Raw genomic sequence first — 23,077 nt, forward strand, 5'->3', positions numbered from 1 at the left:
CAAAAATAGCACATATTTGCACTCATGTTCCCTAGATTTTTTGTGGGTAGTATTCTGCTGGAAAACTACATGCATTGATTTGGAAATGCAGTCTGTGAACAAACACACGTTCAGGAAAGCCTCCTCTTCACGAGACTTTCACAATGCATGGGGTTTTAGCCAAATTGAAGTCAGACAGCCCATTTACCCATTTTAAGCTGCACAGGAATTGACCTCCCGGTGCAAAAACACTTGGCATTCTGGTACCTGTCTACCTCTTCCAATAGGTTTCTCTCTCGCAGATGCTGGGCCTTGAGAATATCCTCCCTACAAATTAAAATTTATTTCCCTCAGATCTCAAAATCATGATTAAGACTGTTATAAGTGCATGATCTGTGGGATACGCAGTAGTAAACACCTTGGTTGGAAGCATTGCTCACCTTCTTTCCAGCAGTGACCTCCCCTCCCCCACTAAGCTCTCTTACTCGTGACTTCTCCTCCAGTTTTGTCATCATCACAATGGTAGCTGAGCGCTGTTCCCACACCATTCTCCAGAAATCACCAAACGTCTCTGGCAGTGCTCCCTGTGTGGCAATGTACGCATTCTGTTTCCGGTAGCCATCAACGTAATTTGCATTGATGTAATCACTGCCGACGATCCCTGCAACATACAATATGAAGTGAGACCAATCATGTCTGAAAATAATGGAGAGTAAAATTTCGGATCTTGGTAATAATTTATAAGTCACTGAATGGAGAAACACCTAAATGTATGACAGTTATGTTGCAGACATCTCATTCTTTAAGGTTGCTAAGAGCCATAGGCCAGAAAAAAGTGTACGTTTTATCTATGAAACAGTAAGATTGTCAGTCTTATGTGAGTGTATGCTTTCTGTTAACAGGCTGATTTTATGGAATGCTTTGCCGAATGAACTACATACTGTAAGTAGCTTATTGTATTTTTTGGAAACAAGACATACTTGTTTCAGCAAGCCCTTATATCATCACAACAAAGCTACTTTGGATGGAAAATTAAGTAAATTAATGTTTAAAAGATAAAAGTAAAACTACAGTGGCAATTTGTATTTTGATAACTTAATATCTGAGTACAGCTGAATATGCAGTTCTAAACTTCAATGGATAAGTTAACTGTTTAAGGTAAGCCAGCTATCTGTGGTCCTAGTTAAATGGATAAACTTAAAAAACAGCAGCAGGCTACCACCGCTGTTAGGACAAGTTTAAGCCAGGTCATCGAAATGTCTGTCAATACTAAAAAAAAAAAAAAAAACACATCCAAAAATGTTTTTGAAAACCCACAAAGCAAAACAAACTGGGAAGGGGGCAAAAAAAAAAAGAAAAAAAAAAAGAAAGGTGATGTATTACTAATGTCAACATATTTATTTTATTATTTGTTTCTATTTTCTGATATTTTTTTTCTTTTATGTACTGTTTGTGTTTATGTCCCTGGCTGGTCTGACACCCAAAGGAAGTTGGTTGAGTCCCACTGAGACTTCTCTGAGAAGGCAGCCTGCCATTATATTATAACATTGTTTTTAATTGAGTTGCTCTCCATTTTTCTTAATTTTTTACAGTTTCTTTTTTCTTCTTCCCCCTTCCCATTCGTTTTGCTTCTGTTCATGTTTCATTTGGATGTCTGTGAGTTGCTTTGAAATTGTACTTAATCCCTCAGGTCAGCCAACAAATCAAACACTCCACATGCCACATCAAGTCACTATTAGTCTTCTACAGAGCCTACCCAGGCAATGGCACAACATTCATAACATAACATAGTAACATAGTAGATGACAGCAGAGAAAGACCTGTTCGGTCCATCCAGTCTGCCCTACAAGATAAACTCAAATGTGCTACTTTATGTGTATACATGACCTTGATTTGTATCTGCCATTTTCAGGACACAGACCATAGAAGTCTGCCCAGCACTAGCCCTGCCTCCCAACCACTAGCCCTGCCTCCCACCACCGGTGCTGCCACCCAATCTCCGCTAAGCTTCGTGTAGCTGGTAGGGATCCCCATGCCCCACCAACTGAAGACATCTGCAGCCCACCTAACCCGTCAGAAAACCACAGCAGTCAGCGGAAGTGCTCAAAACCACTGACATCAACACTGTGGGCATGCCCAATTCTCACATATGCTCAGTTCTTGTGCAAAAAATGAGCATGCCTAGGGTGCTGGCATCGGCAGCTCAACACGCTGCCACTGACTGTTATGGGTTTCTGAGGGGGACCAGCAGGCTGTGGAAGTCTTCAGCTGGTGGGGCTTGTGGATTCCTGCCAGTTAAGGTATTTAGGGACCCCTTTTACCAAAGGGCGTTAAGCCCTAATGCATGAGAAAATGCTTACCTGAAAACGCATTAAAACATTTTGTGGTAAACGTCCTCTTTTCCACATGCTAAAAAATATTTTTGTAGAAGGCATGTCATGGGTCGACAGTGGGCATGGAAGCATTAACCAGCTAGCGTGTTTGCATTATCACATGCTAATTGGCTAATGTTGAATTAACACAGGAGGCCACAGCACCCCCCATAGGAGGCAGTAAGTGCTCCTGCATTAATTTTTTTTAAGTCCCATGCTAATGGAAAGATTAGTACGAGACTTGCAAAAAAAAAAAAAAAGTAAAAATCCCAAGGTACTGCAATGTAGGCTTAGTATGTCTTACCACACAGGACTTTCCCACGTCCTAAGCCCAGACCTTTGAGGTCAAGCAAACATAGCTAATCTCTTTGCAGAAGAAAACTGAAGGATAGTTGATAGACTTCATCTTGAATGTTTATTTCAAAAGGAATCTGAATGCAACTTTTCTCTTGTTTTCTTTAGGATAAGGAACTCATGGGGATAAAAACCCCTGGGCTCTTTCACAGGTGGAACAAGTTGCTTAAATGTCCTGTTGCAGAAGATCCAGATTGGATGTTTGGCCTGCCAAGGAATTAGATGGAGAGGAGGCAGCGAGCAAAATCTAAGCCAATAAACTTTCTTGATGATAATTAATATCCATGTGTCTGTGCTAACAGAACTCCATTTCTTTTTGAAAAAATATTAATCACCTTCTCATAGGGAAGGCAGATCATTGTGGCTGGGAAATGGTGACTGTGGTCACAATAGTGAGTCAAAAAGACCATTGCTTCCTTTGGTGGTTTGTTTGGTTTTTTTTTGCTTGTTCCTTTTGTGGCTTAACCCTTTGCATGGCTGCTTGAGGCAGAATGCCTTTTGTAAAAGAGTATTGCTTCCTATATAGAGAGCATTGGTTTCTGTGAGAGCTTGACTGCTCTTCCTTTGTGGCTGCTGTGAAAGCTCATAAGGCAGACACATGGGGGAAGAGGGGAGGAACATGGAGGGGGTGTAATTCTATAGAAGGGTGCCTAAAATCTGTTCAAAAAGGGCCTAATTTATAAACCAACTTATGCTTATTTACAAAAAAGGCACCCAGAACTAACACACAAATTCTCTTGAACAATTTACCACCTGTTGTTATTTATAAAATATGCATGTATATTACAACTGCCCAAACTAGACCCTAAGGAATGCCTATAGATGGCTAGCATAGAAGAACCCATGCTCTTACTGACATACACACTTTTATGAATGTACAATATGCTTTACATTTTTAATGCTGTCTACAGTTTCTTTGATTTTTCTTCATCAAACAGATGGAGTCCTGAAGCATACAGCCACGTCAGTGTCCGTGCAGCAACTGCTATGGCTGAAGATCTGGACAATGTATCAAATATTTATAACTAGATCTGATTAGATGCTTCCTGAACTCTATCTCAGCTATTTGCGACTGAATCTTCTGTTTCAGTTTGTCAGGTACAATGTCATCAACTGATTGCATCTTCTGCAAGCCTCTATGAACTGAAACATACAGACCTGATGAGCTGCTATTTTAGAAACCAACGTAAGTCACGTGAAAGCTAGTCCTATCTGATCAAACACCATAGGATCACTGCCAGGAGGAGAACTGTACAATCATTCAAGCTCTTTGCTTTTCTCATTACTGACTCTACTACTCCTGAGTAAAAACCAGAAACAGGCTGAATCTTGTACTTTCTATTAGTTCTCTTGGAGACTTGAAGAATGGAATGCAGATTTTTTTAGGCTTTTGTCTTGAGGTCCAAAAGAAAATTCTGTATGGGATTATTGCTACCTCTTTAGGTGCGTCTACTGTAAATATGTTCAACAAAAAAGCCGCATAGGTTCTTGCTTCTGTTTATTGTCAGATGGTGAACAGCATTTTCCTTGCTAATTTCAAAAGAAATTTGGAATAAGTAATATCCTCCTATGAAGATATTTTTCTGAATGCTGGAGGGTGAAAGGTAAGACGGCAGACCTGTAGAAAATTTCTCCTTTGCTTGTCTGAGACTCCCAAATATAAGGTGGATCCACTAAATCCTTTGACTAAAAACCAAAACACTTCTGTGAAATGCTGTGAAAATACACTGTGAACTTTGATGCAGAAAACTTTCTCATGATTTTTCAGCAGGACTGATCTGAGACAAAGTAAGGAGAGATTTCTATGAGGCATCTCTAGCTCGAGCCCGATTCTGGCAAGATAACAAAAAAGTCTTTGAAAACAGAGATCATTCTAGTTTAAGTAGATGTTGCTGTTTGAGTAGGAAGAGATGTAAGGTTGCCAACAAGCTGGTTTTCAGCTGGCTTGGCCAGTTTTAAATGGCCAGGCCGGCAGCTGCCAATCAGAAAAGCCATTTTTTTCTGCCGTGTTCCTGCCCCTGTCTTCTGGCAATTATCTTTTCTCCCTCTCTTGAATCCAGCAGCTCAGTGTACCGCTGTTCATCCCCAGCCTCCAGCAGATTCAGAAGAATTCCTCCCTCATCTCTTCTACCCCATAGCTCTCCAAAAACAGCGAGTCACAGGTGTCCAGAAAAGACACACTACTTCTTGTTGCTTGGGGTTTCTCTCTGCTGCTGTCTCGCCTCATCTGATGTAACTTCCTGTGCCTTTGGAGGACTGTAAGCAGGAGAAGGCAAGGGAGGGGAGCCAGTTATGAAGGGAGAGAGAGATAGTAGATATGGGGGAGGGGAGGAGAGATGCCACAGGTGGGGGTGGAAGAAACCAGACATGAGAAAGGAGAGAGAGGGAAAGAACCCAGAATTAAGCAGAAGAAATAACAGACCTGCAGGAGGGGGAGGGGGAGAGAGATGCCAGACAGAGGGGAGGGGAGTGTTGAGAGTAAGGGGTGGAGATACTGGACCAGGTGGGGAGAAGAAAGGGGGAGAGGTGCTGGACTCTGGGAAGGGGGAGTAGAGAGAGAGAGAGAGAGAGGAGAGAGAGAGAGAGAGAGAGAGAGGATCAGGGAAGAGAGAGGGAGAGATGTCAAACTTGGGGAGAAGGAGTCAGGGAGAGAGAAGGAGAGATGCTAGACCTACGTTTGGGGTGTGGGAGAAGGGGAAGAGAGAGGGAATAAACTGGACAAGGGACTGGACAGGGACATAGAGAAAAGATGCTAGGCATAGAGGGAGAATAGTGACAGGGATACAGGAGGGACAATGCTGGAGGCAGAGGGAAAGGGACATAGAAGGCAGATGGTGAACACTGATGGGCTGATGATCAGAAGCCCTGCGCTGTTCCAAACAGCGCTCTAAAATAGTGTCAGAACAGTGCAAGGCTATAACGCCCCTATGATCAAAGCTAATAATATGCAAATTTATGTGCGCTATTGTTCTGATCATAGGGTAGTTCTGTGGGAGGACTGTGCCTGGGCATGCGTCCAAGGCACAGTCCTCCCACAGAAGTTGTTTGACAGTTCCAGGCTGTCAAAAATCTGTACAGGGTCAAACAGAAGAAGCACAAGACCTGGAGGTCCGGTGGACTTCCAGGCCCGTCCCCCCAAAGCACAAAAACCATGGTGGTCCAGTGGGACCGCTAGCTTCCCACTCCCACCCCCCCCCCATCGCACAAAACGCCCTGGTGGTCCAGTGGGACCGCTATCTGCCCTCCTCCGCCCCTGGCGGCCTACCTCTCCATAGTAGTGGTAGTAGTTGGAGGAGGGAAGGACTAGTACTCCCTTCCTCCTCTTCGGGGGCCTTCCCAAAATGGTGGTGTCCCGCGGCTTAACTTCCATATATGAAATGCACTGGGCAGGGCGGACACCACCATTTTGGGAAGGCGCCCAAAGAGGAGAGAGGGATTGCTAGTCCCTCCCCCTCCCTCCTCCAACTACTACCACTACAGCTCTTCTGATTATTAGGCGGGAGCAAACACAGGCGATAGTATGGTGCTATTGACCTCTAGCGCCCGTGTTTGCTTCTGATCATCGGCCCATGAGGGAGGATAGAGACAAGGACATAGAGAGGAGATGCTGGACGGGACATAGAGGGAAGATGGATGGTGGACACGGAGAGAAATGAATATGAAAGGGACAGGAGACCCTGACAAGAGAAAAGCAGAAAACAGATACAGGAACCAAAGCAAATGGAAAAATAAAATGCTGAGACAACAGAGTAATAAAAACCCCAACATAACACAACAATATTTAATCTGAATGTATTAATTGGAATATGTCTGATATGTTTGTTTCTCTAGTATTTCTGTATATGTAGCACTGAGTTTTTGAGGTTTCCAGTTCAGTTTTTTGTTTTCATATCTCTACTACTGATGTGTGGTTTCTTGTTTCGTATTTGTTGAGGATCTGCCTTTGTTTTGTGCATGTGACCAAGCTGTGGCATTTCTGCTAGTGTTTATTTTCAGGGTTTCTTAACCTGTGGACTAAAGGAATAAAGTCAAAAAATATGTGTTTCCCTGACGAAGGCTTGGGTGCCAAAATATGACCCTTGTTGGGTTCATACTGTCAGCATCATTACATATTATACCTGAACAATAAAAGCTTTTATTGATCACCTTAGAGATTGTGAGGTTGTCAGTGCCACCCTTGGCCATTCCAAGGCAATGGAGGGTTAAAGTGGCTTGCCTAAGGCCAGAAGGGGCTATGGTGGGATTATGAACTTGGGGTCCTCTGATTCCCTGGTCTGCTGCTCTAACCATTAGGCACTCCTCTGCCCTGGGCATCAGTGCCTGCTTATTATGACAGTTTTTCTATAATATATAAGTTCAGAATGTGTTTGTTTTTTTTACACAGTTTGGTTACTGGAACTCTTTGTTTCTGTTATGTAAAGTTTGTGAAATAATCATAGAATGTATGTACATATGACAGTTTTTTTCTTTTGAGATGCCAACCCTATTGTGGACAGCTGGTTGTAGGGGGGTGTGGCATGAGGACGGGACAAGGGAGGGGCATGGGCGGAGCATAGAGCGAGGCGAGTGTCGGGGTTTTCTTTGGAGAAAGTTGGCAACCCTAAAGAAGATGCGGAAGGTGATTAGCTTCAGTCACTAGAATCTCTGGTCCCATCTTCCTTTGCTTCTTCTTGGTGAGACTATTTCTGACTGCATTCCAAAATAAGATCTCTGAGTTCTCTAGGAAGAAGGTCCTCCTATTATAACGATATCCTGATTTTTCTGAAGTTTGTATACACCATAGCTCTATTCCCAAATCCCTGGTACAATTACTGGACACATGGTTTGTCTGACATCTGCACCAAGAGCTCAGTGCTTAATGTTTACATCTAGGCAGGAAGGTCTGCAAAGGAACCGTTGTACAGAGATGTCAGTGTGGAAATTCTGCACCAAACCTTTCTGGCACTTAAGTCTTGGGAGTGGAGGGTTGTGCTGAAATGCTTATCTGCCTGTCTACACTGAGGGTTTGGCACTGTTGATATGAAGCGAGTTTAACACTGGTTTGGTTTCCCATAGCACAACTCTCTTTCTTCAGAGTTTTGGCACAGATGTACAGCGCCAACCTTTCAGCATTGCTCTGAAGAATGTTCAAGATTCTGCCAAGCCTCGTTCTTCCAAAACCACAATTGAATTAGAAAAAGCAACTACATGCTGGGGCTGCATCATATTCCCCTAGAGCAGGAGAAGGTTGCAGTCGGTAATCTGGCTGTCCTTTTCTTCTTTGCTCAGAAGTTCTGCCAGTTTCTAGCATCCTATAGGGGTCATTGACGGCATCCTGGCCACAGCTACACTTTTCCCTGTTTTGCATTAGGCCAAGGCAAGTTGGCATACGTCATGGTTGTCTTTTATGCCTGTTTTCCTATTTCAGGTAGTGCACGTCTTAACATTAGGATTGTCCTTTGACAACTTTAATAGCAGATTGCCCAAGTCAAACAAGGGAAAAAATAGACTTTTTTTTTTTTTTTTTTCAAAACATAGAAGATAAAATATTTCTTTTTCTTTTGTGTTTCTTCATTAGATGTCTCGCCCCTGCAATAGCTATGTGGACACATCCGTTTGGTAGAGTGGGAAAAAGATAAAGGTAACTTTGAGGTAATTTGAAATTGCCCATGAATACAAGGAGCCCTGTTTCTTGCACCTGTTTCTGTGGGCAAAAAATTTCCTGGAAAAAGCATGCATAAATTTGAAACTGCTTTATTGCTTTAATTGAAAGGCGGTCTGTAAATTAAGTCTGTAAATAAACATAAACATACAAATGTCTATCTATGCATATTGTTTCCCTACACCACCCTTGGACGTATTTCCCTTTATACCAGCTAAAATGCATGCTGTGTGCAAGTCCATGCTTACTTTTAGCTGGACATAAGAGCACAACTTTCAGACAGGCCAAGTTAGCTGGGTAAATGGCTTTCAGAACTGCTCTCAGTGAGAACAAGAATTTATTTTTTATTTGTTTACATTTGTATCCCACATTTCCCAACTATTTGTAGGCCTCAAAGTGACTTACATAGTACCGAAGAGGCCTTTGCAGGCTCCGGTGTGAACAAATACAGGGGATGTTGTGGTAAGATCAAGTTCATGTGGCACAGCCACATTGGGAATCGGAGAACGGAAACAGTTGTGTTATGTCATCATCCCTTTACTTCTGCTTTGGAGATAACATGGATGGGTAGAAAATTCTAGCTAATGAAGCTCCTTAGAATCTACGTGAAAAAGACAGGTACAAATCAAGGTAAGGTATATACAAAAACTAGCACATATGAGTTTATCTTGTTGGGCAGACTGGATGGACCGTGCAGGTCTTTTTCTGCCGTCATCTACTATGTTACTGTGTTACTTCACTCAGCAGTTCCTTCACTGTACAGAAAAAAAAAAAAAGTTGGCCAGAGCTGCATTTTCACAAGCCACTGTACAGTGGAGGAAGCTGGACCAAGACTATATCAGCGAGAGTGAAGCTGAGAGCTGCATACTTTAAATCAAAGCCCTGGCAGTAGCATAGTTCTGTCTATCACAGCAGGAAATCAGGAAATGGTTTAGGGAAATGACCTAATCAAATTAAGTTTTTTTATTTCTAATTAGCAATTTTACTTATGAGGAAATTTATTGTATTTTCTCCATTGTCTCATTCCTGGAGCTCTGACTGAGATGATGTTCTGTTATTTAGGGATCTACAGAAATTAGAAGCTTTGTCTGAACTGCTGCATCAAAATTCTGAGACAGGAGCCACTCGAATGAGGTTCATCAATGTAGTGGTCTTATCCTTACTGCACTACCCCTTTCTGAATTTCCCTCTACCTAAAGTTTTATGTTGGAATTTGTCTTATTGCTGTCCATCAAGAGTGCTTCTGAATAAATATGTATAATAATAATTCCACATCAGTACATGAAATTACTTTAATAATAGTCCTGAATTGGACGGTGAGGATTCTGGTTTTGCTGTTGTGTTTGCTATTTGTTGCAATAAAGTGTTGAAATTAAAAAAATAATAAATAAATAAAAAGCCAGGAGAAATAGAAGCACAATAGGCAACGATAAGGAACATAAGTACATAAGTAATGCCACACTGGGAAAAGACCAAGGGTCCATCGAGCCCAGCATCCTGTCTATAATTTATTATTTATTATTTGTTGCATTTGTACACCACATTTTCTCACCTATTTGCAGGCTCAATGTGGCTTACATAGTACCGTCAAAGGCGTTTGCCCAGTTGGTGGATAACAAATAGAAAGTTGTATAGTGATCGTATGAGGGCAACAAATCTTTTGTTAGGAATAAAAGTAAAAGAAAAAAAAAAAGAAAATTACTTTTAAAGGAAAGCAAAGGCAAAAATGAACTTATTAAATTGTAATGAAATCAAGAATCATTGAGCCAGGTGCATGTGTTTAACAGTTTATTTAACAGATCATCCTTGTTGATGCTCCTGTAGCATCTGCCAAAGAAGCTCTACCTTATGAGACCAGAGAAGGCAACTCTGCTGCATGCTGCTGCCCAAGAAGTAGCTTTGTAATGCGTCAAAATACTGCTGCATGGCTGCTTCTGTAGAAAGAGGTTATGACCATGTAAACCCCTTTTGAGGTTTCTGTATTTGCTTCCTGTACAGGATCAGATCAGGTTCAAACTCTTTAGTTAGTCAGTGAATGGGTTAGGTCCAGAATACCTAAGAGAGAACTTGCTTCCGTATGTACCAGCAAGATGTCTGAGGTCATTTTTTGTTACAGTTTCCCCAAAAGGGTGAGGTTGCAGGTTATGCAATGAACCGTGTGCCTACGTAGCCTCCACTGCAGAGTAGGTCTATACCTCTGGAACTCTAGCAGGAGAGAACGCCTGAGATAATGGGAGCATGCCGAGGGGTGGCTAATTAGTCAGGCATTTGATTTTTTAATGGAAGAGAGTCATAGAAGGGAATTTTATCACTATGAGTTTAGAATGGAGTCTGGGTTACTGGATATGGGGTGGGGATGACAAATGGCTTTATAAATTTTTTTTTACATGTCCTTCCCCTTGTTATATGTAGAGAGGTATGTACTACTACTACTACTTAACATTTCTAGAGCGCTACTAGTGTTACGCAGCGCTGTACAGTTTAACAAAGGACAGTCCCTGCTCAAAAGAGCTTACAATCTAAAATGCGAAATGTCAAGTGTCAAGTGGGGGCAGTCTAGATTTCTGAATAGAGGTATGGTGGTTAGCCTTGTTATATGTAGAGAGGTATGTAATTATGTAGAATTTAGTTGTGTATAATCTTATAAAGATTAATAACTGGCCTATAATGATATAGTACTAGGGACCCCTTTTACCAAGCTGTGGTACAAGGCGGGCCCTGCTGTGGCACTGGCAGGAGGATTTGCCGCATGCCAAGGCTCCCTTTTATCACAGTGGGTAAAAGATTGTTTTCAACAAAAAGAAAAAAAAAGAAAAGAAATAGCCATGCGTTAATCACAGGGAATGGCAAACGGCCATTTCTGGGGGGGGGAGGGGGGGCAGAGAAGCCCTTACTACCACCTATTTAGATGACGGTATGGGCTCCTGCGTTAGCCTGGTGGTAACCGGGCAGTACGCCGTGCTGCTTGATTAACATCGGGTAAACCCCGGCACTACAAAATGTTTTTAAAATATTTTTGTTGCACCGGAAATGTGTGCACTGGGGTAGGAACTACATCTAGGCTCCTGTGGTAGTCCTGATTTGGCGCATGATGCCGCGGTAACTTATTACAAATAGAAAGCGGTTCAAGATTAAATATGCATTGCCTTATAGTGGCTTTTTGGGCTACCTGACATGGTATTTTAAGAACGCTCTCCTGTGATAACCCTCAGGGGCATGAAAGATTCATTAAATATGTCACCATCTCCGGGAAAAGGTGAGTGCAGTAGCAAATCCAAAATGTTGAGAGTGGCCAATTATTTTCATGTCATTGGGTCCATAAGCAGTCTGTAAAAGTTACGTTTGCATTTTGTAACTTTTTTATTTTTCACATAACAGTACGGAGTTTGAACTGTTGTATTATAAATTATTGGCACTAGCACCCACAATCCAGCCCCCCTCCCTGCATCCACACTCCAATCACCTTTGTTTATGGCACCACCCCCTGCACACTACAGCCCCTTACTTCCAAGCCTCAGTGGGCCCTCCCTGGGCCTACCTTGAGAAGCCCTGGTGGTCTAGTGGCCTCTTCGGGGGCAGGAAAGAGCCCTACTCTTTCCTGCCCGCTGTCACTGCTCTGCTCAGAACTGCTGCTTCTTCATAATGGTTGCTGAGATTTCCTGTGTCAGTCTCATAGGTCTCGTCAGTCTCGCAAGGCTGCTGCAGAAAGTCTCAGCAGCCATTCTGAAGAAGTGGCAGTGCCGGGCAGGAAAAAGTGGGGTTCTTTCCTGCCCCCCCAAAGAGGCCACTATACCACCAAGATTCGTTAAGGTAGGTCTGGGAAGGTGCTGAAGCTTGTGTCAGGGCAGGCCAGCCAGCTATCTATCCCCATTACTGCGTGAGTACCACAGTTTTGGTCCCTATTCCCGAGGCAATATGGCATGACAGTGTACCGTTATCATGTTGTTACCATCAGAATTCAAAAATATTTCACCAATTCTGCAGTACAGTGGTGTGGTAGCTGTGTTAGTCCACTTTTAAAGGTAATAAATATAAATAGAAATAAATCAAAACATAGAAAAAACAATAAGATACCTTTTTTATTGGACTAATTTAATACATTTTTTGATTACCTTTTGAAGGTAGCCCTTCTTCATCAGATCAGAAATAAGCAAATGCTGACAAATATCAGAACATATCAGCTCTCCCTGTTTCTCACTTAACCCACCCCACCTCTTCCTGTGAGACTGTCGTTGGAATGCTTTTGTGTTTCACTTATATATTCTGATACTTGTCAACACTGGCCTTTTCTGATCTGAAGAAGGGTTACCTTCTAAAGCTAACTGAAAAATGTTTTAAGTTTATCCAATAAAAAGGTAACATCTTATTTTCTTTTCTATATTTTGATTTATTTCTATTTACTACCCATTACTGCAGTAATTACCGCGGAAACGGTTACCGTGTCACTCTCTAGTAGTTGGCCATCCAAGTTTACCTGTAATGAAGGTTCTCAGGGGAATGCAGACACACTTTTCCCACCCTCCATTCCCCAGTCTCGAAAGCTACCATATACTGTGATATGGACTGAGGAGAAGTGGAAGGAGTCAGGAGCATCAGCATGAGCTCAGGGACTTAAACATTTCCTAAGCTAGTGGAGACACATGTGGATCCATCTGGAGGATTTCACCATCAAATGTGGCTGCATTCTCCTGCTGTCTACAGAGAACCTCTGTTACAGGTAAGCTTTCTCAATGAGCCCATGGGCTTCCCTGAAAAATAGTATGATGGTGATTTAAAAAAAAAAAAAATAGTTACCTTCAATTGGCAGAAGAATTACACGGGAGTGGTCATAGGCAATCACGTTGGCATAGCGGTTCTTGGGTTTGTTCACTTCCAAGTTCGAGTGCTCCCATGTGAACTGCTGGCCAGGATCGATGGACTGAAAGAACACAAAAGAGCATGAGTAGTAAACCTTGATCACTGAAACATCGCTACACTTGAATTTCACTTTAGTAGTTCCCTGCAATTCGTTCTGTACAATTCGTTTTGTAGCTGAGGCAATGAGGATTAAGTGACCTCTCCAAGATCATGAGGTCTGTCTGTGAAAGAAGCAGGATTTGAACCAGGGCCATGGAATTGGAGTTGGAATCGTAAGCAATTTTTGGTGGAGTCAGTAAAAATGTATTGACTCCGACTCCAGCTTCAAAATAAAATCTTACAACATTTTAACATATGGTAAATTTATCCTGTTAGAGTTAAATATTGTTTTCAGGTTCTTTGTTTCAACTTTATATAAATATATTTTGTGGTCTATTAGTCCTAATTTTGTACATAAAGAAATATCTTACATTTCTATAATTAATTACATTTTTCTTAGATTTGCTATACACACTAGAAGGAGTTGGCATCAGACAGTAGAAAAACAGAGGAGTCAGTTGGCACATAGACTCTACAGCTATGTCTATATCCTTTCAAAAGTGCCAAAAAGCTACCATTTTCTTTTACTTCTTCCATTTGTGAAGAGTTTTTCATATTTAAAACTTTATAAATTTATATCTGAGACATACTGTTCGTAAATCTCACGCTTTGAGATAATCCACCCTTGACATCTCTGGTTTGTACTCAGAACCAGTGCAAGGCTAGTAGTCATCTAGGCAAACCTTCATCCTTAGACCTCCTTCAATTGACTTTCAGGCCCTTAGCCTGATACTCAACAACCATGATCATCACATAATAAGAGTAGGTGCTGATTGTTCTTTGAGTTTGTATACTGGTCAAGATATGCTGTTTGCTTTCACTGCCCCCAAGAAGCTGTCATACTAGGTGACCATCTAGTCTTGCAACCACCAAGTCTGGGCAAGCTTTCTTTGTCCAACGAAGCAAACAGGAACAACAACAAAAAAACAACAGCAACCCCTATGTATATTCCTATATATGTATATATATTCTTTATTGATATATACATACATTTAATTGTTTTTGAACTGACATAAGTAGTATTCTAATTTATACATGTATGTTCACTGATCTTATGCATGTTCTTTTATTATTATTTATTCGCTTATTGGATTCCTTTTGTGTTTTAGTGTATGTGACTCCTGAAGAAGGCGGCCTTCCACCAAAACATGGCCCTGTGTTGGGTCTCAACTACGAGGTGCTTTGCTAATAAATATTGTTATATTTACAATTTGTGTTTTAGAAGTCTTTTGTGCTTGCCAGTCTTCTTTGTACTAGAAACAACAGAGGTAAAAAAAAAAAAGTCTTGCCCAGCTTCCCTAGTTCTCAGCCTGCTCCAGTGCTGCGTATGTCTAGTAGCACTATAGAAATGATAAGCTGCTAAGTTGTCCATTTTCAGGAAGGAGTCTTTCTGGCCAGTCCTGTTTTTGACCTTACACCACATTCAGTGTGCTTTTTGGAGCCCTTGATTCTACCCATTGAAATCAGTGCTGCAGGTCCATATACACCAGGATAAGGTTGTCAGAAATCCAAAACTGACCTAAAGTCTCTCTCAGGAACTGGGTAACTTTAACCATTAAGACACTCCATTCGAAATGTGGGCTTATTTACTCTGCATGCTCACTCACAAACTATTTCTGCTGGTTTGTTCATATCTAGGATCTGTACTTTTCCCTGCTACTTCTGGAGAAGTGAAATGTGGGAAGAAGAGCTTGAATAAAGGTCTGTGGGGTGGAGGGAAGGGGTGGCGAATTTCACCCGGTGGGGGGGGGGGGGGGGGGGGGGGGGGGGGGGGGCATAAATGTATGTTTGCCTAGGGCTCAATTTAGTGTTAATCTGGTCCTAGGTATGCCTCTGTTCTCTACAGGTACAAGTGTGTACACAGCGGCATTTATGTGCATTAATTTTACCTGCATATACTCTAGACAAGTTTGTAATAAGCTATTTCCTCAGACAAACCTCTGTTCTATGCACTTAAATGTTAAGATTACTCCCCTATATTTCCTACATAGACATTGCTACTCCATATTGGGCCAAAGATGATGGTAAAACTGAAGACAGAGGATGGAGAGTTCCTTCAAAGAAAATTGGCCATCCAAGCTTTCTATCTGGGCAGTGGGGCTGCTCTCTATTTTATCAATTCAGCTTTTCATTCTGTCTCATCGGAGCAGCGATCTGTACCCCACGCAGGGTCACAAACTGTCTACCCTCCCTATTCTCCCCAAGCTTTTCAAGGTAAAATTATGTATCATACCTGATAATTTTCTTTCCATTAATCATAGCTGATCAATCCATAGACTGGTGGGTTGTGTCCATCTACCAGCAGGTGGAGATAGAGAGCAAAGCTTTTGCCTCCCTGTATGTGGTCATGTGCTGCCGGAAACTCCTCAGTATGTCGATATCAAAGCTCCATCCGCAGGACTCAGAGAGAATTACACCCACCAAGGGACACTCTGCCCAGCTCACCACCGCCGAAACGGGGGAGGGGAATTAACCCAGCTCATCCCCACACAAGTGGGGGAGGGGAATCCGTCCAGCTCATCCCCGCGGAGCGGGGGGGACACCACCCCACCGATGCGGGGGGATCTGGCTTATCCTGCAACCGCAACCGCGGGAGGAGCTGACTGACCCTAACACCGCCGAAGCGGAGGGGTACAAAGCTGCCCTACAGCCGCACGAAGCGGGAGGGAGCGCTGGCAGAATTTATGTCTCAATCCAGCCCCGTAAAACGGAGGGGAGAGGAATGCAGCAGCTCACTGTAACACAAACTCGTCTCAACTCTTGAAGAACCCAATTGAAAAAACTTGAACACAAAGTCCTCCTGAACAGGAACTGAAGACTAAACTTGAACCTGAAATGCAACCAGAATATAAACAGTACAGATATCTGGGAGGGGCTATGGATTGATCAGCTATGATTAATGGAAAGAAAATTATCAGGTATGATACATAATTTTACCTTCCATATCATCATGCTGATCAATCCATAGACTGGTGGGATGTACCGAAGCAGTACTCACCCAGGGTGGGACATAGAAATCCCTGACCGCAACACTGAAGCTCCAAACCGGGCCTCCGCCCGAGCAGCCACAGTCAAGCGGTAATGCCTGGAGAAGGTATGGGCCGATGCCCAAGTTGCCGCCTTGCAAATCTCTTCCAAGGAGACGGACCCGGCCTCTGCCATCGAGGCCGCCTGAGCTCTAGTGGAGTGAGCCTTCAGCTGGATAGGCGGCACCTTCCCCGCGGCCACATACGCCGCTGCAATGGCTTCCTTGACCCATCTTGCCACTGTAGGCTTAGCAGCCTGCAGACCCTTATGAGGACCTGCAAACAGGACAAACAGATGATCCGATTTCCGGAAATCATTGGTCACTTCCAAGTATCTGATGATGACTCGTCTCACATCCAGATATTTGAGAGCAGAGTATTCCTCTGGGTAGTCCTCCCTACGAAAGGAAGGGAGACAGAGCTGCTGATTCACATGGAAGCGAGAAACAATCTTGGGCAGGAAGGAAGGCACTGTGCGAATAGTCACTCCTGCCTCAGTGAACTGCAGAAAAGGCTCTCGACATGAGAGTGCCTGGAGCTCGGAAACTCTTCTGGCTGAAGTGATAGCCACCAAAAGACTGCTTTCAACGTCAGGTCTTTCAGAGATGCCCTCGCCAAGGGTTCAAAAGGCGGCTTCTGCAAGGCTCTTAGCACCAGGTTGAGATTCCACGCAGGCACCACTGAGCGCAGAGGAGGGCGCAGGTGATTAACTCCCTTGAGAAAACGTACCACATCTGGCTGCGAAGCCAGGGAAGCACCCTTCAGGCGGCCCCTGAAGCAAGCCAGAGCCGCTACCTGGACTTTAAGGGAACTGAGCAACAGGCCTTTCTCCAGACCTTCTTGCAGGAACGCCAGCACTGAAGAAATTGAAGCAGTGAAGGGAGAAAGTGAGCCTGCTTCACACCATGCTGCAAAGGTACGCCAAACCCTGGCGTAAGCAGTAGAAGTAGAGCGCTTCCTTGCTCTCAGCATAGTGGCGATGACTTTGTCTGAGAAGCCCTTCTTCCTCAGACGCTGCCGCTCAATAGCCAGGCCGTAAGACCAAAGGGGGAGGGATCCTCCATCACCACGGGACCCTGATGCAACAGGCCCTGCTCCACTGGCAGCCGCAGAGGGTCGTCCACTGAGAGCCTGATCAAGTCCGCATACCAGGGACGTCTGTCCGGACCCACCAGGATTATCCGGCCCGGATGCTTTGCCACCCGGTCTAGCACCCTGCCCAACATGGGCCAGGGCGGGAACACATAGAGAAGCTCTTGTGTCGGCCACTGTTGGAGAAGAGCATCTACTCCCAGAGATCGAGGGTCCCGTCCTCTGCTGAAAAAGCGCGGCACTTGGCAATTGGCCGATGACGCCATCAGATCTAGGCTCGGCTGGCCCCAGCACTTCGTGATGTCCAAGAACGCCTGAGCCGATAACTGCCACTCTCCGGGATCCAAGGTATGGCGACTGAGAAAGTCCGCCTTGACATTCATGACTCCGGCAATGTGGGCCGCTGACAGCTGTTCCAGGTTCGCTTCCGCCCACTGGCATAGATTCATGGCTTCCTTGGCTAGAGGGGCACTCTTGGTACCTCCCTGGCGGTTGACATAGGCCACAGCCGTGGCATTGTCCGACAGGACCCGTACTGGCTTCAACGCCAGTACCGGGAGGAACTCCAAAAGCGCCAACCGAATGGCTCTGAGTTCCAGGAGGTTGATAGACCACTTTGCCTCTGCAGGAGACCAGAGCCCCTGCGCTGTCCTTCCCATGCAGTGGGCTCCCCAGCCCGTCAAAGAGGCATCCGTCGTGACGACAATCCACTCCGGGGTCACCAGAGGCATCCCTGCAGACAACTTGTCTGTCTTCAGCCACCAGCTCAGCGCCTTGCGCACTGCTGGGTCCAAGGGAAGGCGCACAGCATAATCCTCCGACACCGGAGTCCAGCGCTGCAGCAGAGAGTGTTGTAGTGGTCTCATATGAGCCCTGGCCCAGGGCACTACTTCCATCGTGGCCGTCATAGAGCCCAACAGCTGCACATAGTCCCAAGCCCGAAGCGGAGAGGCTACTAGGAACTGGTCCACCTGAGCCTGAAGTTTGACAATCCGATTGTCTGGCAGGAACACTCTGCCCACTTGGGTGTCGAATCGAACTCCCAGATACTCCAGGGACTGAGTCGGGCGCAGCTGGCTTTTCTCCCAGTTGATGATCCACCCCAGGGAGCTCAAAAGAGCAATCACCCGGTCCACAGCCTTGCCGCACTCTGCATAAGAGGGGGCTCGGATCAACCAGTCGTCCAGATAAGGATGGACTTGTACTCCTTCCTTTCGCAGGAAGGCCGCGATGACCACCATTACTTTGGAGAAGGTCCGCGGAGCAGTAGCCAACCCGAATGGGAGGGCTCTGAACTGGAAGTGTCGGCCCAGGACTGCAAAACGCAGTAAGCGTTGATGAGGAGGCCAGATGGGAATATGCAAGTACGCTTCCTTGATGTCCAAGGATGCCAGGAACTCCCCTGCCTTCACTGCCGCTATAACAGAGCGGAGAGTCTCCATGCGAAAGTGCCGAACTTTCAAGGCCCGATTGACCCCTTTGAGGTTGAGGATAGGCCATACAGAACCTCCTTTCTTTGGTACCACAAAGTAAATGGAGTAACGTCCCTTGCCAAGCTGATTTTCTGGCACCGGAACGACCGCACCCAGGCGGATCAGATTGTCCAAGGTCTGCTGCACTGCCACAGCTTTGACCGGAGACTTGCAGGGAGAGAGTACAAACCCGTCTCTTAAGGGTCGGCAGAACTCTAGCTTGTAGCCGTCTCTGATGACTTCCAGCACCCAAGCGTCTGAAGTTACCCTGGTCCACTCGCCCAGAAACGAGGACAGGCATCCTCCAATCTGCACTGGGCCATGGACCAGGACCCCGTCATTGGGTACGAGACCCTGGGGGAGGACCGGAGGGCGCACCTCCGGGACGGCGGTCTCTGCGAAAGGAATGCTGCTTGGGGGAGAAGTTCCTCTTGAAGGAAGAGGGGGCAGAGGAGCCTGACTTGCCCGGGCGGTACCGACGGGCTTCCTGAAACCGTCCTCTGGAGTTACCGGTGCGAGCACTGGCCCGAGCCCTGACCTCTGGTAACCTCTTGCCCTTAGACGTGCCGAGATTGGTCACAATTTTGTCCAGCTCGACCCCAAAGAGCAGCTTGCCTTTAAAAGGCAACTTAGCCAGGCGGGACTTAGAGGCGTGGTCAGCAGACCAATGTTTCAGCCAAAGCCAGCGCCGCGCAGAGATTGTCTGAGCCATACCTTTAGCCGAGGCTCTCAAGACATCATACAGTAAGTCTGCCAAATAAGCCAAGCCCGATTCCAGGGCCGGCCAATCAGCCCTCAAGGAAGGATCCGAGGGGGCCCGCTGCACAATCGTCAGGCACGCCCTGGCCACATAGGAGCCGCAAACTGAGGCCTGCAAACTTAAGGCAGCCGCCTCAAAGGACGACCTTAAGGCCGCCTCCAATCTTCGGTCTTGGGCGTCCTTTAGGGCCATGCCACCTTCCACCGGCAACGCCGTTTTCTTAGTCACCGCAGTGATTAAAGAATCCACGGTAGGCCAAAGAAAGGCCTCACGTTCACTTTCAGGCAAAGGATAGAGGCGGGACATAGCCCTAGCCACTTTGAGGCTCGCTTCCGGGACATCTCATTGAGCCGAAATTAAGGTGTGCATGGCATCATGCACGTGGAAGGTTCTAGGCGGGCGCTTCGTCCCCAGCATAATGGCGGAGCCAACAGGGCTGAGGGAGAGACATCCTCTGGAGAGGAAATCTTCAAAATGCTCATGGCCTGCACTAACAGGTTGGGCAAATCCTCTGAGCGAAAGATCCGCGCTGCAGAGGGGTCATCCGCTCCATCCGAGCGGGAATCCGTCTCCTCCAAGGAATCCCCACAGGACCGTTGGGAGAACTCAGATATGCTGCCCTCATCTACATCAGAGGAGACAGAGTCCTCTAAGCCCTGGGAATCCACCCGAGGGCGTTTACTTCCGGGGGCCTCAACCCCTTTGTCGGACAAGGGAGAAGGGGCAGCGTTTTGCATAAGGAAGGCCTGATGCAGCAGCAAAACAAACTCAGGGGAGAAACCCCCCAGACTGTGTATTTCAGCAGCCTGGGCCACAGCCCTAGACGCACCCTCAACCGGCGCTCGCAAGAGCGGGGGAGAAACATGCTGCGCATCCAAGATGGCGTCTGGCGCGACACTCCGCGAAGGAGCCGCGCGGGAAGAACGGCGCTTAACTTTAGCCGCTTTTTTGCCGTCGCCCAAATCAAGGGCGGCCATGGCATGAACGTCTCCCAGCTCAAGGGCGGCCCAAGAAGAAGCCGTCCGAGCACGTGAATGTATTTAGATATATTCTGTAAATCACGTCTAACTTTAGGTGTAGTTTACAGAATATGCTTAAGTGTGTTTTCCTTCGGCGCTGGTTTTTTGAGTTGACATATATAAAATTAGGCTCTTTCCCCCCAGATTCTATATAGCGTGTCTAGAGATCCGTGTCAAAATCGGTGCAAATTTTATAACAATGTGTGTAACTTCACAAGCTAATGAGTGCTGATAAAAGCACTTAAACAATAATGAGCACTAATTGGCACTGATTAGAATTTACACCTACAACTCGGTAAGCGTATTCTGTAATGATGTGCGCCAAACTTCTAACACACGCAGGGAAAAAGGGGTGTGGTTATAGGCAGGAAAATGGGCGTTTCATGGGCGTCCTGAAATGTATGCACATAGTTATAGAATATGGCCCAGTGTGCCCAAATCTTAACGCCGGGATTTAGGCACTGAAATATCAACTAAGCATATTCTATATACCATGCCTAAATCTAGGCACCGACTACAGAATACGTTTAGTCGGCACTGATTTCAGTGACAGTTTTTTAGGCTACATATATAAGTACATAAGTAATGCCATACTGGGAAAAGACCAACGGTCCATCGAGCCCAGCATCCTGTCCCCGACAGCGGCCAATCCAGGTCAAGCACACCTGGCAAGCTACCCAAACATACAAACATTTTGTACAAGTTATTTCCAAAATTGTGGATTTGTCCCAAGTCCATTTAGTAGCGGTCTATGGACTTGTCCTTTAGGAAACCATCCAACCCCTTTTTAAACTCTGTCAAGCTAACCACCTTCACTACGTTCTCCGGCAACAAATTCCAGAGTTTAATTATGCGTTGGGTGAAGAAATTTTCTCCTATTTGTTTTAAATTTATTACACTGTAGTTTCAACGCATGCCCCCTAGTCCTAGTATTTTTGGAAAGCGTGAACAGACGCTTCACATCCACCTGTTCCACTCCACTCATTATTTTATATACCTCTATCATGTCTCCCCATTTATGTGCTAAAGTTAACTGGGCACCAGTGTGTGAATATTGGCTGATGCCCGGTTAACTTCTGGGTGACTGCCGAGGCCTGGATATTCAATGCTAAATGTCCCGGCATTGAATACCTGGGGTCAGTTCAGCCACTTACAGTCATGGGCTGAATATCGGGCAAAGTGTGTATACCTCTTCTGTTGCCTATTCTGACTTTTTATGTACAATCATATTTTTGCTTACCTCATATTCCTGAGATAATTTTAGGTTATCATTTGCTTTAAGGTGTTCTGTGTGATCAGCCAGTTCTGCGATGGGAATTGGTGGGTGACTGAGCATACCTAGAGGAAAGAAACATCGTGCAAAGTCGAATAAATCAAAAACCTTTTTCTATTGTTAGAAATACATATAAATAAAAGAAGAAAGTCTTTGAATGTGAGATCTGCAATGAAAGGACTGAGGTTAGAAGAAAAGTAGGAAGCCAGGGCTCGAAATTATATCCTGAAAGGGTTAAAAAAAAGCAAATGAACTCACGCCTGTCCCCAGAATGGCCCCATTTATCAGCAATCATTAAAACAAACCACTAGGTTCCCGAGTCACGTTACATACTGAAAATGATTACGAAAGTAAAATCAGAATAGAGAAACCTGAGGTGAGGGTGGATTTCCTTCATGGATTCTAAAAGATTGATGGGACAGATACATGGAAAACACACAGCCAGTTGGGAGATACTTCATTGGGCATCTTGTTTTCTCATATTGCCAGTCCCAATATCTCCACTGCAACCATATAATGAGGGCCCTCAAACCTAATGCCCTAATTTTTGGTCAGGGGTGGGCAGCAACAGTAGGGTGTTCCACTGGAACCTCTTGCAGACATTCCCATAGATTTAGGGAAATAATGAAAGCTCAGTGCTCTGTTACCTCTGTTTTCACAACAAAGGCAATGGGTATGTTGTATGGAAGATCACAAGGTTCCTTTCATCACCAAGAGAATGACCGGCACGTGTCCCATCCTAAATATTTGTTGTCATGGGGATAACTCCTCTAGCATTGCGAGATTACCATACCAGACAGAATTCACCTCCCCAAATTTCTGAACAGTAAGCTGTTAGCCAATAATGGGGGGAAAAAATTCAAATACAGACTGATAGGCAGCCATGCACCAAGAGCACATTCCATCAGGCTGAGGAATTTTCAAGGATAACATTCACCTTTTGGTGTGCTTTATTTGATGGGAACAAATTGTTTAATCACCAATGGTGCAGTAACTGACAGTGGGTTCTTCAGCTGAAAATGTAACGGGCTTTTTATCAGTGATGGGGATTCTTGATTTGGGTGTGGGGCATGGCCTATATTTTCTGTCTACAATATAAACCCCCAAGATATCTAAGCTTAGTATTTTATTGT

The 23,077-nt window shown here is 45.0% G+C and overlaps 1 protein-coding gene across 2 annotated transcripts in view; it reads right to left on the bottom strand.

Moving 5' to 3' along the window:
- LOC115479836 (receptor-type tyrosine-protein phosphatase S) overlaps positions 1 to 22,027 on the bottom strand; it is a 37,055-nt gene extending 15,028 nt beyond the window's left edge. For both annotated transcript variants that reach the window (XM_030218075.1, XM_030218073.1), the window contains exons 1-3: positions 21,912 to 22,027; positions 13,141 to 13,264; positions 465 to 640 (exon numbers count right to left, since the gene is read on the bottom strand). In XM_030218075.1, coding sequence (XP_030073935.1) covers positions 465 to 640; positions 13,141 to 13,264; positions 21,912 to 22,007 — 396 coding nt within the window. In that variant the 5' untranslated portion in view covers positions 22,008 to 22,027. The remainder of the gene's footprint in view (positions 1 to 464; positions 641 to 13,140; positions 13,265 to 21,911) is intronic.
- Between the last annotated feature and the right edge of the window lie 1,050 nt (positions 22,028 to 23,077).

The sequence above is a fragment of the Microcaecilia unicolor genome, chromosome 11, assembly GCF_901765095.1.
Source record: "Microcaecilia unicolor chromosome 11, aMicUni1.1, whole genome shotgun sequence".
In the NCBI taxonomy this organism is placed as follows: domain Eukaryota; kingdom Metazoa; phylum Chordata; class Amphibia; order Gymnophiona; family Siphonopidae; genus Microcaecilia; species Microcaecilia unicolor.